The sequence below is a fragment of the Anopheles arabiensis genome, chromosome 3, assembly GCF_016920715.1.
Source record: "Anopheles arabiensis isolate DONGOLA chromosome 3, AaraD3, whole genome shotgun sequence".
Lineage (NCBI taxonomy): Eukaryota > Metazoa > Arthropoda > Insecta > Diptera > Culicidae > Anopheles > Anopheles arabiensis.
Window position 1 is genome coordinate 70263449 of NC_053518.1, and position 15608 is coordinate 70279056.

General features: G+C 49.8%; 4 protein-coding genes across 7 annotated transcripts; 3 read left to right on the top strand and 1 right to left on the bottom strand.

Moving 5' to 3' along the window:
- The first annotated feature begins 446 nt into the window (after positions 1-446).
- Positions 447-1746, top strand: LOC120904648 (40S ribosomal protein S12). Its single transcript, XM_040314823.1, has 4 exons — positions 447-561; positions 964-983; positions 1137-1470; positions 1581-1746. The coding sequence occupies exons 2-4, from the start codon at positions 967-969 to the stop codon at positions 1641-1643; spliced, it is 414 nt and encodes a 137-aa protein (XP_040170757.1). The 5' UTR covers positions 447-561; positions 964-966; the 3' UTR covers positions 1644-1746.
- A 2-nt stretch (positions 1747-1748) lies between these two features.
- LOC120904646 (zinc finger MYND domain-containing protein 10 homolog) lies at positions 1749-3932 on the bottom strand. Its single transcript, XM_040314821.1, has 4 exons — positions 3707-3932; positions 3264-3506; positions 1962-3188; positions 1749-1870 (listed from the first exon to the last, which is right to left on the bottom strand). Exons 2-4 carry the CDS (start codon positions 3356-3358, stop codon positions 1813-1815), a joined length of 1380 nt encoding a protein of 459 aa, XP_040170755.1. The 5' UTR covers positions 3359-3506; positions 3707-3932; the 3' UTR covers positions 1749-1812.
- A 105-nt stretch (positions 3933-4037) lies between these two features.
- On the top strand, positions 4038-8483 carry LOC120904643. 4 transcript variants are annotated; one of them, XM_040314815.1, is made up of 7 exons: positions 4764-4800; positions 5222-5574; positions 5656-5943; positions 6155-6673; positions 6753-6994; positions 7062-7440; positions 7605-8483. In XM_040314815.1, exons 1-6 carry the CDS (start codon positions 4779-4781, stop codon positions 7411-7413), a joined length of 1776 nt encoding a protein of 591 aa, XP_040170749.1. In that variant the 5' UTR covers positions 4764-4778; the 3' UTR covers positions 7414-7440; positions 7605-8483. The 4 variants fall into 4 exon arrangements, with proteins under 4 accessions (XP_040170751.1, XP_040170750.1, XP_040170749.1 ...); XM_040314817.1 differs by lacking the exon at positions 4764-4800 and adding an exon at positions 4038-4444 and having other exon boundaries at positions 7062-8483; XM_040314816.1 differs by lacking the exon at positions 4764-4800 and adding an exon at positions 4039-4375 and having other exon boundaries at positions 7062-8483.
- A 1104-nt stretch (positions 8484-9587) lies between these two features.
- LOC120904642 lies at positions 9588-15588 on the top strand. Its single transcript, XM_040314813.1, has 3 exons — positions 9588-10703; positions 11882-11954; positions 13557-15588. The coding sequence occupies exons 1-3, from the start codon at positions 10638-10640 to the stop codon at positions 15269-15271; spliced, it is 1854 nt and encodes a 617-aa protein (XP_040170747.1). The 5' UTR covers positions 9588-10637; the 3' UTR covers positions 15272-15588.
- The last annotated feature ends 20 nt before the right edge of the window (positions 15589-15608 follow it).

The window sequence follows — 15608 nt, forward strand, 5'->3', positions numbered from 1 at the left end:
CCCGTGCGGCTAGTTCTTTCGTGCTTCTTTCTGCACAGCTCGGATGCATGAGTTTTAGGGCAAAGTTTTCCGTTTTAGGACGCGCCAAACTGTGGAAAAGATTATTCGCCCAGAAGTGTTTGATGTTTACGTTTAGATTAGAAAATTGCATTGCTGTCAAATCGAGAATCGATCAAGCGCCCCCAAATCAGAGCCGCCTGTCGTGTCTAGTGTGCCCGGGATACCAATTGTATTGTATGGGCTGGTAGACAATTATTTTAATTGTAAAATGGTAAAATTAAATCCAATTTTGACTCCTACGCAAACTGGCTGCTCACGAAATTATTTTTTATTCCTCAAAATTAGCTGTGAAATATTTCAAAGCATTTTAACTTGCTTGAAATCAGTTGCACGTGCTTAAATTTGCTTGACAGCTGAAGTGTTGAATCATCTGACAGCTGACAGGCACCATCAACTTCCGCTCGGCGATCTCCGGCAGATTGCTGTCTTTTTCTTTCTTTTCCGTCAATCGTAGGCTTCGATAGTGAAACACATTTCGTGTCGCTTAGCAAATAAATTGCCGTAAGTGCTGGAAAATGTCGATTTGTGCGCCGCCAATGGTATCAAAATGGTTCCCGCAACGTTTGGCTGCAATGTGAGCGTGTAATTGCGCCACCTGGCTGGTCGAAAGTGGTCTGAAATAGCATAAATAGAGCCACCGTTGTGCTGCACCGTTTGGTACCCCGCGCTGTACGGATGGATGGATGTGTGTGCGCGCGGATGTACGAATGGAGTCGCCCGGTGGTGCTCCTGTGTGTGACCATTTGTCAGCGGATGCGGAAGATGTGTTTTGATGTCAGCGCGGCGTACCGATCTTCCATGTGGCCTTGCTACTGTGCTGGAACAAACTAACGCTCTGTTTTCTTTCTTTTTTTTTCGTCTTTTTGCTGATTTGGTCCTCGTCCTCGTACCTTGGTGGTGTAGACAATGTCCGACGTCGAAGTGTAAGTATCAGTTTGTTGACATGGCTGGGTGCTAGGACGCAAGTGTGCCACAAAACACGCTTACCAGCAACTGGCTTCAACCAACATCGCTTGTATATGTGCAACTATTGACGGATGTTTCGTTGTCCTTCTCTTCCGCACCGTGTGTTACAGTGAAGCCCCGAGTGCACCCGTCGATGGCTCGATGGATGTCAACACCGCCCTCCAGGAGGTGCTGAAGAAGTCGCTGATCGCCGACGGACTGGTGCACGGCATTCACGAAGCGTGCAAGGCGCTCGACAAACGCCAGGCCGTGCTGTGCATTCTGGCCGAGAGCTGCGACGAGCCGCAGTACAAGAAGCTGATCACGGCCCTGTGCAACGAGCACCAGATTCCACTGATCCGTGTCGATTCCAACAAGAAGCTCGGCGAATGGTCCGGCCTGTGCAAGATTGACAAGGAAGGCAAGCCCCGAAAGATTTGCGGCGCCTCCTGCGTCGTGCTGAAGGTAGGTGTTTCGTTCAATGGAAATTCTCCGATGGCTCTCTCGTTGCTTTTCCCGACAATCACGGTAATGCATTTCTCGTCTTTTCTGTTTGCGTCCATTTGTTACTTCAGGATTTCGGAGAGGAGACTCCAGCCCTCGACGTCATCAAGGAGCACCTTCGGCAGACAGCCTAAACCACAGTTGCCGCCGTACATTATGAGTTATTTTGTGAACGTGTAAGAAGATCACACATAAACCGAGGTGTATCCTGCTGAAAGATTACACAAAACCACTACATCTTCTGCTGTGTGCAAGTTTATTATCGAGAACGGTCCGCAATCTCTACCGTGGGGAGGAGGGGCGTTATTTCAGCTGACGACAGAGTTCTTTGTGGTCGGTCCAGTTTTGCAGCTGACAGTCGCTGTTTGTGAAAGAAGAAAAGTAATGTGTATCGCAGTGAAGAACACTATTGTAGTTTCAAATTGGAATCCAGCTGGATCGACTGTTCTTACCGAGAGCAGTAGTACACATGCATACAGTTGGAGCATTTCTTGGCTGCCGAAGCTCCACAGTTGCCACACACCTTGACCGCGCTCGCGTCATTATCACCCTGCTTGCGCCTTTTCTCCTCCTGCTCGGTGTATCGCTCCAGCAGGTCGGTATTGTAGGCAGCGCCAATGCGTTTTGCCATCTCGACCACATCATGCTCTTCCAGGTCAATGAAAATCTTCCGCTGCTTTTCCACTATCTGGTCCCAGCCGGTACGCCGAGCCGCTTGCATCAGCCGTTCGCGTACCTCTGGCAGCTCTTCCAGCAGCAACGAAGCAGTGGATCCCCCCGTTCCTCCTCCCGCCTCGTTCGTGAGCTGAAGCGTGCAGAGATGCTGCTTCAGCGGGATCAATGCCGGCAGCTGATCAAGCAGCTGTTCGTTCATTAACCCAATGCATTTGCCAATTTCCCGGTGCCGGTAGCCGTTGATTTCGTAGTCCCTCATAAGATCGCCGTTGAACAGTAGCCGATACAGACAGAACCACGTTTGGGCTTCGGTTTCCGTCACCTTGAGTATCGCGTCGCCGTGGGCCGGTATCCAGCTGCCGTTGCGATACTTTTCAAACACACCTTCGCGGTTGCGGCGCAACCACGGCTTGGCGTGTAGCACTTCCGCAATCAGGCAGGGAAAGTCGTGAACGCGCACTAGCCGCGTGGCAGCACTCAGCGGCAACTGGTCCAGTCCTTCGACGAGGTACGACACGATGCCGAGCGATTTGACCCCGATGCGGAAGTCCATGGTACGTCCCATGCGTACCACTTCCTCGGCGGTCGATTCGTTCAGCAGCTCGTCGGGCGGTGGATCATCCTCCCGGTCGTTGTAGCCGTTCGCTAGCAGTCCAATCAGCCGCCCGGCAGCCTGGGCACAGTAGTCGATCAGATCGAGTGCGTTGCTACCGAGCGCCTCGCAGCCGGACCGATGGTAAAGGACCGTTTCGAGCAGCGAGCACACGTTGGCCTCGTGGTAGATCACGCTGTACAGCACGAAGGAAGCGTCGGGGTTCTTCAGTACTAGCAGCCGGGGAAGGACTTCCGTGCGCCACACCAACACACTATACAGCTCGTGCACCAGGAGTGGAATTTTGTCCTCCAATACTAGCTGCTCCTTCACCACCTCTTCCTGCTTGGTGGTGGCCTCTATGAAGGCCTGCTGGCAGAGCTTCTGCAGCACTTCGTGTTGTTCGATCCATCTGCGGATGGGGAGTAACACACGTGGATGGAGAGTAATTTTGAAGATTACACGGTTGGCAATGAGATTCTCTTACCCTTTGCTGCCAATATCAGCCACCTGGTAGGGACGAATGCTTTGAACAAATGGTTCTATTTCCTCCGGGAAAACTGCACACGGGTACGAAGCCATTGTTGGGTATGTTTGTTCTAGTCTGCTACGTTGGTGAATGGTTTTCCAGCTTGTTTGAAATACATTTTCTCCTTTCCAAACGGTTACCTAGCAACCGACCGAATAGGTTGCACTGATGCTCTGTCCATGTGCGTGATTCCAGCGGCCACTATTAGAAATCATTTGATTATTATTCTATTCTCCACTATTTCCACAAACAAAAGCAGCAGCAGCATAAGCGATATTTTTTGTATTAACAATTGCATTCGCAAGCAATTCTGCACCGGTACACACGGTTTTCTTTTTCGCACACTCCATTTCTGGTCACTCGAATCGCTCATTTGAATCGCTTCGAACGCTCAATCTCACCGTCTAAACACGCCCAACGCGAGCCAAAAATTGCGTTTCGTGAGGTCGCCAACGCTCGAAATCGGTGCGAATTTCCCTCGCTGGCGACGCTTTTTGAAAGTTAAGTTGTGACGGGTTTTTTTTCCTTTCGAGCGAGGGTCCTGCATTCCAAAAACCGTCGCCAACGCTCGAAATCGGTGCGAATTTCCTTCGCTGGCGACGCTTTTTGAAACTAGTTGTGACGGATTTTGACGTTTCGAGCAAAGGATGGCCGTCAAAAAGCTCGAATTGCGCTGCGGGGACGGGCTCGCTGTCAAAACAAATCCGTCCGAAGAGGGGGGAGAAGAAAATTCCAACCAAATTCTGAAAACAACGTAGTTTCGAGCTTGGCCCCGTTTCCGTGTGTGTCCCCGTGTCCGCTGCTGGATGATAGAATGATTGCGCCCAGCTGCTCCAGTGCCGTGAAACTGATCTGATCTCTGTCGTATGTGGACGCCAAGGACAAAGGCTGCCCGCTCCCGCCGTCGTCGTCGTCGTCGTTGTCGTGTGTAACCCATGCACCCCGAAGCGCAGAACCCGTCCTACGTCGTTTTCGGAACCGTATCCCCGCCCGTACTCTCCCACACCTCCCCAGCCGTTTGGCAAGCGTTGAGCGCAACAAGTGTCCGCGACCATCAGTGTGTGTGCGGGGTAGGTAGAGCGAAAAACAAACACCAATTAACACACGGGAACATTGTTTGCGAGGCGGAATTGGATTAGGTAAGAAACTGGTCCGGACGGTAGAGCTTAGGCTATCCACCAGGATTCGTATTGGATGCGTTGGAAACGAGATTACCCTCTTGAAGCGTTTGAAGGGTCCCCTCCACCACGAATCAGCGGTAACAGCAACAGCCCCTTATCAGCGACGAAGAAATTGCGAACGCAGCAATGAATGAAACACGTAAAACACGGTTCCCATTCGTCATTTTGATATTGATAAAGCAAACGATGGCACAGGTGGCGCGTGATAGGTGAAGTTTGCGACGGAACACAGCACTACGGTCATAAATTTCATGGCATTTAGTGCCCAACGGGAGCTTTATCCCCCTTGCATATGCATGTAACGGGACGGACGAGTTTGTATTTAATCCCTTTTCCATTTCCCTGCGGCCATGCTTGAAGTGCAATAAGCTATTTTCTACGTTTTTATAAGCATGAAATGCTCAACAAAACGCAAAAAAGGCAATAGAAGCTAGAAGCTGCTGATTCATCATTCCGAGACGCGTATCTCTTAGCTGGCATATCGCTGTGTTTTTGTTTCAATCAGACCTATTGCGTACTTTACACCAATATTGGGTGTATCGCCAAGACAATAATTAAATGCAGTAACAAACAGATTCACTCCCCTCGAGCGTCGCCACGTGCGATCTGGTTTTTCAAGGCGAACAGGTTTTCCATCCGAGCGCACCGCGTGTGTTTGAATCGTTTTTCTTGCTGGTGCAATACGCTCAACTATGTGTCTCTAAATGCTATACCTCTCTACCTTCCCTTTTACAGAGTACTTAGTGCAATTGGTGTGCGAAAGGCAGCTTAGCAATCAGAGGAAAGCCTGCACGCGACTAACGATGGGCAACGCGCACAGTGGAGGGAAGCAGCAGGGGTCCGGTTCGAGCAGTCCCTCCAAAGCGAAGGGAAACGCGGGCGCGGGAGAACCGGCGCAAGCGAACGGTGGCAGCGCTGTGGCCGGTGCTGCTCCCGGTGTGCGCGGCATGACACGCACAGCGAGCGGGGCCGACATACAGGACCGGTCGCAGGCACAGTTCCAGCCGGTGGACAAGCTGGGCCGCATACTGGCCAAAAAGTGTGAGGAACTGCACGGCATCCACGGCGTCACGGGGGACGTGTTTGCGGTAAGCGGAGCGCGAGAATTGTGCGCGTTGTTTGAATTCACTGCAACTCACCAAAAACCGGTCTTCCCTTTTTTTACACAGCGCTACGTGTTTCCCAAGTACCCTGACCTGGGGCACAAGCTGTTCCGCTATCTGCGGTTCATGAGCCACGCGAAAACGGAACACCTGGGGCTGGTGGCGTTCCGGCAGCAGAGTGAGAAGTTTCTCGCCCTGCTGGACGATTCCGTCATACTGGAGAGCTACGTGCGCATGTTTGGCGATCTGAACGAGAGCGAGCTGATAAAGCCGGAAAACTTGAAGCATCTCCTGCGCACCTGCTACAATCTCGCGATGGCACACTACTCCGATGGGCCCCAATCGTGCCGGCTGGTAGGTGGCTAAATAATTACCAATAAGCGCTTGTTTGTTGCAAAATCGTTAACAAAATTGTATTTAATTCAACGCTGCATTTTGAAGATTGAGGATGATGAGCTATCGGTAATATGTTTGCGCATATAAACACCATTTTCGGAATGAATTCTCGCTTTTCTATTGCAATTGTTACAAATCGTCACTAAATTTGTCCATTTTTAACCTCCAGCTTAACCGCACGCTCGATTCGGTCGTGCAGTCGTGCTTCTTCTCGAAGGAATCGCTCAGCCCGGGCTACATTTGCCGCTGGCTGGAGAACAACGTGCCCCGGCTGGTACCGCCGATCCACAAGTACTGCGTGCACGCGCTCAGCACCTCCCACCGCACGATCATGGACAACAGTATGGTGAGCAACAGTGAGACGGTCGTGTCGATCAGTGCCATCAACGCGGGCGAAGCGAGCTACGGGCTCGAGTTGCAGACACCCATCCTCGAGAAAACGAACCCGTTCGGCAAGGAGCTCGGCGGTGGTGTCGGCGCTGGCGGTGGTATCGGTGGCGCCAGCATGCTGCCCCGCGAACCGGGCAAACCGCTGACCGCGGAAGAGCGCGAGCGGCTTAAGAATCAGCAACCATTGCTGCCGCTGTCCGAAGCATGGCTGCTGGCTGGATCGCTTCCACCGCTGTACAGCAAACCACAGTCCGTGCCGGCACCGATCAATCCCAACTCGGCCAACCTAACATCGCACGTAAGTTGGAAATGGTGGAAAGGGTGCAATTTTATGTCGATTTGTCAATTTATTTTTCTTTAAATTGAATTTTCGGTAGATTTTCCTGGCGAAACTCTTATCCCTAGTGCCCTCGCACTGGACGTCCCTGTACGACTCGCGGCTAGATGGGTCGGGCACGAACCGGTTTTTGCACCACGTGCTCGGGTATCGAGGACCGAACCTGATACTGTTTCGCTGCGAGGACGATCTGCTGTTCTGCGTGGCCAACCCGAACGAGTGGCGCGAAACGCACCTGTACATCGGCGACGAAGGAAGCTGCTGTCTGCAGCTGCTACCAAAGTATGTGCCCAAGTGTTTATCGTTTCTTTTAGTTGTTTCACAATGCGCCTTGCTCTTCCACGTACAGATTCCAAATGCTAGAGAAGAAGCCGAAAAGTCTCTACCTGAACACGCACATTCGCGGCTACCCGAAGGGCCTGCGGGCTGGGTCCGATCCGCGCAAGCCGATCCTGATCGTGGACGAGCACTTCGAGCGGCTCGAGTACCGGGCGCTGCAGCACAAAATCCTCTCGATCGAGGTGTGGGGCTGCGGTAACCAGCAGCAGCGCGACGTCCAGCTCGACATCAAGAAGTGGCAGGTGAAGGAAGCGGAACGGCAGCGAACGGTCAAGATGACGGCGGCCGACTGGATGGACCATCCCGATCGCTACCTGCTCGAGCTCGGTGGCCGTCAAAACTATAACAACTCGTCCACGTAATGGCCCCCCAGTTCGGAGGGAAACGACAGGATAGTCGTTGTTGCTGCTGCACTCCAGGCGGTAAGGTGGGGTTCGCTATAGGGGGAAAAAATGTCAAAATTCAAACTCTCATGTATCCAAATGGGGGAACGGATACAGATTTCAACACTCTAGGCTGGGGTGGGGTTTGCAAGGGAATGAAATGTGTACTTATGTTGTTTTAAAGTGTGCCTGTTTGCGCTATTTAGCATCGTGGATAGCATCGCGTGAACACGTGACTGTAATGATCATGGTAGAGATTAGACGACAACAACTTATGAGAAGTAGATATGCAATAAGCATTGGTTTAGCTAAAAAATAATTAACTAAACATAACACATTTCGAAAAAAAGACAGTGATACATAGGACAAAGACTACACACACGCGGCACAAAGACTTCTGTTTTACATCATTTTATTGCTACACGCTTATCTCACTTTTGTTGTTTGTTTTTGTTTAAGGTGCTAAGCAAAAGAGCCAAAAGCAACATTTCCATGTACTGTGTGAGCTTTTGCTGTTCACATTATTAATTTGTTCCCACAATGTGTGTGTGTGTACTTACAACTTTAGCACGTACTGAGCGGTGTGCAGTGTGTTTGTTACCTTTAAGGGGCAAAGATACATTATTCTAGTTTACTGGATTTTTCTTTTCGCTATTATACTTTTCCTTCCTTCCTTATGCAGTGCAGTGTACAAGTTGGAAGGAATGTGGCTGTAGTTTTATATTGCAACACAATCAAATTCAGTGATTCAATGATGTTATTAACGTATGCTGGAGTCGCTCGTGCTTGTGGCAGTGGCCCAATTTTTTAAAACTTTTGCTTTTGGACACGCAAAATGGCTAAAATTATTTCCCCCTCCCGTGTCTCGGACAGAACATTTGTTTACAAAAAATGGTTGGCATAAAATTATAAACTACAACAGGCGTTGACCGTATTTAAGTATTTCTTACTGCTGTAATGTTACTTATTGCTGTAGCTGTGAAACTCTAGTGTCTTATGCAAATGATGATGATGATGAAGCGAATAAAATGCAAAAGAAAGAAAGGTTTCTTCTCTTCTGTGTAACATTATTGTCAATTGAAAAGAATTAAATAAAACTTCAAGAGATAATTAGAATATGTTATTTGGCCAGGTTACAGGGCTACGCAAATAAATTTCAAACATCCCCTTTACTGTAAAGAGTGTATTGAAAGCAATGGACTCGAAACCCATTTAAAATGAGTTTCTTATGACCACCCCTCAAGAGACCTAAAATCAAAATCAAACCTATAATTTTCCTTGCCACCAATACATAACCTTTTCTGGTTCAAGAATTACATATGACCTAATGCCTTCAGAACCGGCATTGAACCAACGCATGTCCAGGATCCGAAACTGAATCCTAACGGATCCAGGAACCAATACTGAACATACCTGCCCTGGAAACGATCATGAACCCATACCGGTCCTGGAACCTGTCATGAACCCATAATGATCCTGGAATCTATCATGAACCCATACCGGTCCTAGAACCTATGATGTAACCATACCGGTCTTGGAAGTGATACTGAATAAATACAGGACTTGGAACTGATACTGAACCCATACCGGTCCTGGAACTACTCATGAATAAACATTACTCCTGGAACTACAACTAAACCCATAAAGGACCTGGAACTGATACCGATACCCATTCTGGTCCTGGTGGGTACCGATCGTGAACACATACTGATCCAGAAAAAGCTCCCGATTTCCTTTTTTTCAAGAACTGTACCTATAACTGTTCTGGAGTCGGACTCGGAACGATTCTTGGGCCTTTCGGGTATGTATCCGATACAATTCCTGTTCCAGTCAACAAAACATACCCGGTAGTAAATGTGCAGCATAGGAATTAGCCTATGAAAGAGAGTAGGAAATTTATTAGAATTTTGTATAGTGATAATGATAATAGTATCTATTTTATTTGCATAACTTTATGTAAAACAAGCAGGACAGAAAAAAAACGAACAAAAAAAATAGAATAAAAATAACTGCCAAGACAAAAATAAAACGTAAACAAAGCTTGCGTACGTCAAACGGGCTCAAACGTCAACGTGCTCGGGCGAGCTCTCTCTCTCTCTCTCTCTCCTTCTCTCTCTCGGTTTGGCACACCACGTGCTAGCCACCTTGGTAGTTACCCCCTTTCCTTTCTATCGACAACCGAACGTGTGCCCCCCTTTACGGAACCCGTTTCCCTCGAGCCGTTCCGTTCTCGCACGCCAAGTGTGCGCTCGCAGTGTGTGTGTTGTGCTCCGCGTGGAATGTGCGTACGAGGCTGGTCACGGTGACACACCAGAGTAGGCCACGCAGCGAATCACAGTCTCCTTTCCGTTCTTGCCGTTCCGTGCCGTGCCGTGGTTCGTGCAGCACAATAGTCGTGAATTTGTGACGGTGGGGTGTGAACTGTTGCGAGTGAAAGACACAACATCACCACCCATTATGTAAACAGTTCCGCGGGCGCAAGTAGTACTTCATTGCCGCGTAACCTCTACCATCCCCCTATACAGCCGTGTTGCCGTGGCCGTGTTCCGGTAGCGCAATTTGTGGCAAATTCTCTATTGATAAGCTCGTGTGCGAGGGAAAAGTGCAATCGGTGCTCGTTCTTGGGGTGCAGAGAGTGCAGTCCAACCACGCAATCTAACGGGATAAGCGACAATCGCGGCTTCCCACTGCCACCCAACGGGACTTTCATGTTAGTGAGCAGCAGCATCTCAAGGCAGACGGAATTCCACTCCAGCACACAGCACCGTCCCAGGTGCTCCAAACTCCTCAAGACGACGAACCCCACTTACACAGGAGATTGACCACGTTCGAGGCGGTACTTTCACTGGTCGTCGAATTGAGAGCGTGCTGCTGCTGCGCCTATGATCACGAGCGCGACCTGCCTTTAGGCACGAAACGGTGCGTCGTTACAGTGAACGTTCAACCCCTGCCCTGGTTGCTGGCCTGCGATCGCCCTCCAACGTACATGTGCCATTACACAACCCACCGCAGGAAACAGGCGCGGGGTGCGTAATAGCGCCAGTGCAGTCCCGGGTGAAATGTACCTTTCGGCTTAAGTTTGGTCAAAGGTGTGTGTGTGCGTGCGTGAAAAGAAAAACGGAAACTAAACTGACGGACACGAAAAAAAAACGTACGGAAATTGGAGACAAGTAAAGTGACCGAAAACAAAAAAAAACATCATCATGAGCGCGAAGGATCAGCAGGATCGCGCGACGAAAACGATCCGCGTTGGATCGCGCAAAAGTGAGGTAGGTAAAGGGAAACGGGATGGGGTAGAAGTGTTACAATTTATGGCACCGGTGAACTGACAATGGCTCATAAAGATTAAGCCCTTTTTGCTTACCTTGGGGATTATATGCGCTGGGGGTACTATACTCGTTTAAACAGACGCCTCGTCCAGGGTAAGAATTTCCCTTTCAATTTGAATTTCTTATCCTATGGCTTCTTGGATTCTTGAAACAGATACGCAAGACACTAGTAATGCCGTACCGAGAGGGCGGGTAAGGCTTGTTAAACAAATGATTGACATCCGCGAAGCCCCATCAAACAATCTGTTGTTCCTTCACCACCCCATTGGATTGGTAAAAATATTGACTCAAGTGTAGCAAACGTTTTCCGTACTTTTGTGATCAGTTTTGACGTACTTTGTCGTTTTTTTAAGCATGCTCGTAACACACGTGTTATGAAGCGCTACGAGTAAAAAAAAAAGGTGGAAAGTTTATTAACTCATTGGTGCGTTGTTTTGGATCAGGTCAGATTCGGTTTTTATTTTCCAAAAATCAACCCCTTGCCCCCCTCTTCAAATTCACTCAAACATGACGCCACTTGAAGGCGGCACCGGTACACATAAAACTGAAAGAAGGGGGCAGAAAGAAATAAATAAATTATTTATAAATTGCGCGATAGTAGTTTAAACGCGTTATGTTAGGAGTGTTACACGAGCGCGAAAAGAAAATTCGATTGCCCTGGTGTACACACGCACACTTTATTGAAAGGACATAGCACATCAATTTCGTATCTTTTTTATTGTTTTTTTTTGTTTTGCTGTCCTGGTCTTCCATGCTTCTTTGCACTAAAGTAATAAATAAAGGGCTGACAATATCATCCCCTCATTAACGGCACGAAACCCAACGTCCATTTTGCTGTGTCGTTGGGACAATATCCAACGCCCAGACTACTTGGATGAGCTATCGTTTGCTGCAGGCAATTAGAATTTCAAAGCCGACCTTTTGACACACCACCACCACCACTGGAGGTCACTTAATGGGGACTAATGGGCGCGAGGGAGTTCCAAGCAAAATGGATCGTTTGCTACCGACTGGATGCACTCATTATGCTGTCATAAAAAAAAACACACACACACACACATTTATTGCTTAACTTCGTCAAGCGGACGTTATTAATTTGCTTTTGTTTTCATTTCCAGCTGGCACTCACCCAAACGAAGCACGTAATCTCGCTGCTCCAGAAGCTCAACCCGGATGTGGTGTACGAGATTCGTAAGTAATTTTACTTCCAGCGCTTGCCAAAAACTGCTCAAAATAGAATCTGCTCGGGGCACATCAATTCCATTGCACGATCGCAGTCATTTGAAAGTCATCGTGCGGCGGTGTCGTCCGGCCGTTTGGGTTGGGTAGATATCTGCCCAGTTGTGTCGACCAGAAACGCGCTAGTCATGCTCACGGAACTCCGCTTCTCCATCTTGCGGACCCTGCGCTTACGCGAAGCGCGATAACTGTGCTCGCTGCTGCGTTTGGCGATAAGACTCTGTTATAGGCAGTTGCCATCAAGCACGCTCCTCCCGGCTCATGTATCTCAATTCAATACGATCGATCACATATCACACACACACACATAGGCATTGATGCATATTCGATGTTGTATGTATTCCATATTGTTTCTAAATTATGCGACCTGGGGCAGTACGTTTGTATCGGCACGTTTTCTCCCGTACACCGGGAGACACGTGTTGCTACCGTCTGAGAACGTTTTTCTTCCAATCTTCCTCTCCTCTCGAGGCACGTTCGGGGGCAAGCTTTTAGTGCCGTACATTACGCGCCGCAACATTGCGATACATTTGCACGTTTGGCACAGCGGTCAGTAACAGCGCGACGTTGGCAAAGAGTTGACGCGAGCGCGCACGGAAAACTTTAAGTAATGATTTGGGTGGACAAACGCGACGTTCCATTACCGACACCGTGTTACGTCAGTTGGCAGTCAGCGGGAAGGAATTATGCAAATCACAGAGCGAATGTTAGAGCGGAGCGCCTTGTCATTACTTACCTTCCCCTCCAGCGCGTTAGGACGCGGTCCTCAGCGTTATTGCTTAAACCGGTATTTTGTGGGAAGTTTTTTGTCTTCTTCTTCTTCTTCTTCTTCATCCTATGACCTTGGAAAGTTCACGACAGTTTTTTGTTACCGTATTTTTTGCCTTTCATAAATTTAGAAAGGCAGATATATTCGTTTCAAACAACTTCAGCATTGATTGGCAATATCAACTGTTCGTGCCCGTTCTTTCGCCTGATGCCCTCAAGACATTCCTGTTGCGAAGGTCAAGCAGCGAATAAATCCTACCACACTGTCTGTGTGCTACTTATGCCTGTCTCGCTACTTGTTCGCCGATAGGCCCGATAGATTAAGGCAAGAAGAAATGCTCTCAAATGCGCATTCATGATTTTTTTTTCCATATGATGCTCCTATCAGCCAGTTCAGGGTACGTTCAGGTTGTAGAGTTCAAGTATTGCAACACCTTTCTTCTGCTGGCGGCACACAATTAATGCACAAAGAGCACGTCTAGCCTCATTATCAACGGTAGAACTCAGCAAGCTTCTCCTGACCAATCTACTCCAAACCGTTACACCTGAAGATAAGAGGCTGGGCACTGGTCTAATTAAATGATTTCAACACCGCAATGCTGTTCGTCAGCTTTGGCATTGTTATGATAATATAATCTTGCAGCATATTCTCACCTTTACACTCTCGCTTCTTCTGCCAAAACACGATAAGAGGGAGTAACATTATTTTTCTATGACTTTGATGTGTTATTAATTTAAATAATTATTTGTCTATTTCTGCTCTTCTTCTTCACCCGCCCAAATCAGATACGATGACAACGGTCGGTGATCGGGTGCTGAACAAATCACTGCCCAAGATCGGCGAAAAGTCTCTCTTTACCAAGGACCTGGAGGATGCGCTCCGTACCGGTGGCGTGGACTTTGTCGTACACTCGCTGAAAGATTTGCCCACGTCGCTGCCACTCGGTATGGCCATCGGGGCGGTGCTGGAGCGCGAGGATCCACGCGACGCACTCGTGCTGAACGAGCGGCATCGCGGCTGCACGCTGGCAACACTGCCACGTGGCTCGATCGTCGGTACGTCCTCGCTCAGACGGTCGGCCCAGCTGGCGCGCTACTATTCCCATCTCGCCGTCTGCGACATCCGGGGCAACTTGAACACGCGGCTCGCGAAGCTCGACGCGGAAGCGTCCAAGTTTGCCGGCATCATACTGGCCCAGGCCGGGCTCGTCCGGATGGGGTGGAACAAGCGCATCGATCAGATCATCGAGCCGCACGAAATACTGTATGCGGTCGGGCAGGGTGCACTGGCGGTGGAGTGTCGCTCGAACGACGAGTACATACTGGGCATGCTCGGGAAGCTGTGCCATCTGGAGACGCAGTGCCGGATACTGACGGAGCGAAGCTTCCTGAAGACGCTCGGCGGTGGCTGCAGCGCACCGGTGGCCGTACGGACCGACCTGAAACGTCGCTGGCGAGCTGATGATGCTGAGGATGGATTGCCCGTGCGCAAGCGAGCCTCCCAGGACTCGTCGGACGAAAGCGGCAACGAATCATTCCAGCTCGTCGTGGAGGGCGCCGTCTGGAGCTTGGATGGTAAGACGGAGATCCGTACGAAGGGTGACTGTGCGCTAGATCTGGCCGACAGTCGGGGGACGACGAACGGCGGGCGGAAACCCCGTGGTGGGGAGGTGAAAAAGCGCCGCCAGGAGGAGGGAAGCGCTTCCTCCTCTTCCTCCAGCCCGGAAGCGGAACGTGTCTGCCCGATCGATCACGAGCAGCAGCAGCGCAAGAAGAGTCCGGAAATTATTCGCGACAACGAAATACTGTTGCCCGGCTGCTCGAAGGACGGCGGTGCGCGGATGGATCTGTCCAAGTTTATCGACATTCACGGCGAGCTGTTCAAGAAGTGTCCTTATTCGTCCGAGCTGACGAAGCTGGTAACGGACGCGAAGGTGGGCTCGGATCGGAATGGCAACGAGCTGGAGAGTGAGGTGGCGCCCGACCAGGGAACGCCGGACGGGGATGAGGTAAAGCCGACCGAACAGGAGCAGGTCGATCTTTGCCCCAGCGCACGCTTCCCGGTCGGGCAGGAGGTGATGGGTGACTGTCCGTTCGTAAGCACGGAGGAGAAGGTCGATCTGGTGGGCAGCATAGCCGTCGGACTGGTGTGCCCGGTTACGGGCAAAAAGCAGGACCATGACAATGGTGCTAATGAGACAAAAGCGGCACCACCACCGCTGCCCGGGGTGGAACCGCTCGTAGAGAAGTGTCCGTTTCTCGCTTCGGCCAAGGTGCTCGATTACAACGAAAATCTCGATCGGCGCCAGATCGTGGAGCCGACGCTCAAGGACGACAGCGAGCATCTGTTCTGCGGGATGCACCGGCATGCGCACATCGAGCGGGAGGTGTTCGAGCGCTGCGAGAAGCTCGGCTACGATCTTGCCCACGACCTGATCGCGAAGGGAGCGCTGGCGGTGATGAAGTGCGCCCAGAACGAGATCCACTCGAAGCTGACATAAGACGCGGTGACGGGACTTTTCTTACTCGGTCTCTACTCTTCTCGCCAGTTCCTGTGTAGGCGTATGTTAATAGTTGAAAAGAAAAATAAGGACAAACCCCGTTGTAGCATAATTAAAGAGCAATTTTGTTGATTTTCCTGTCGTTCTACCGTTTTTTTTTGGTTTCTGTTTTGTTATCTAACGTACTTGCCCGTTCGTGGGGAGTATGACGTTGACCTGCCAGAAAAGGATGCAATGTGTTATGTGTAAAGTTAATGAAAGAAAGTGTTTTCTTTTGCAATATAAAGTCTTGTACTGGTAGACGGTGGATTTGTAAATGCCTTTTAAAGTGTTTGAT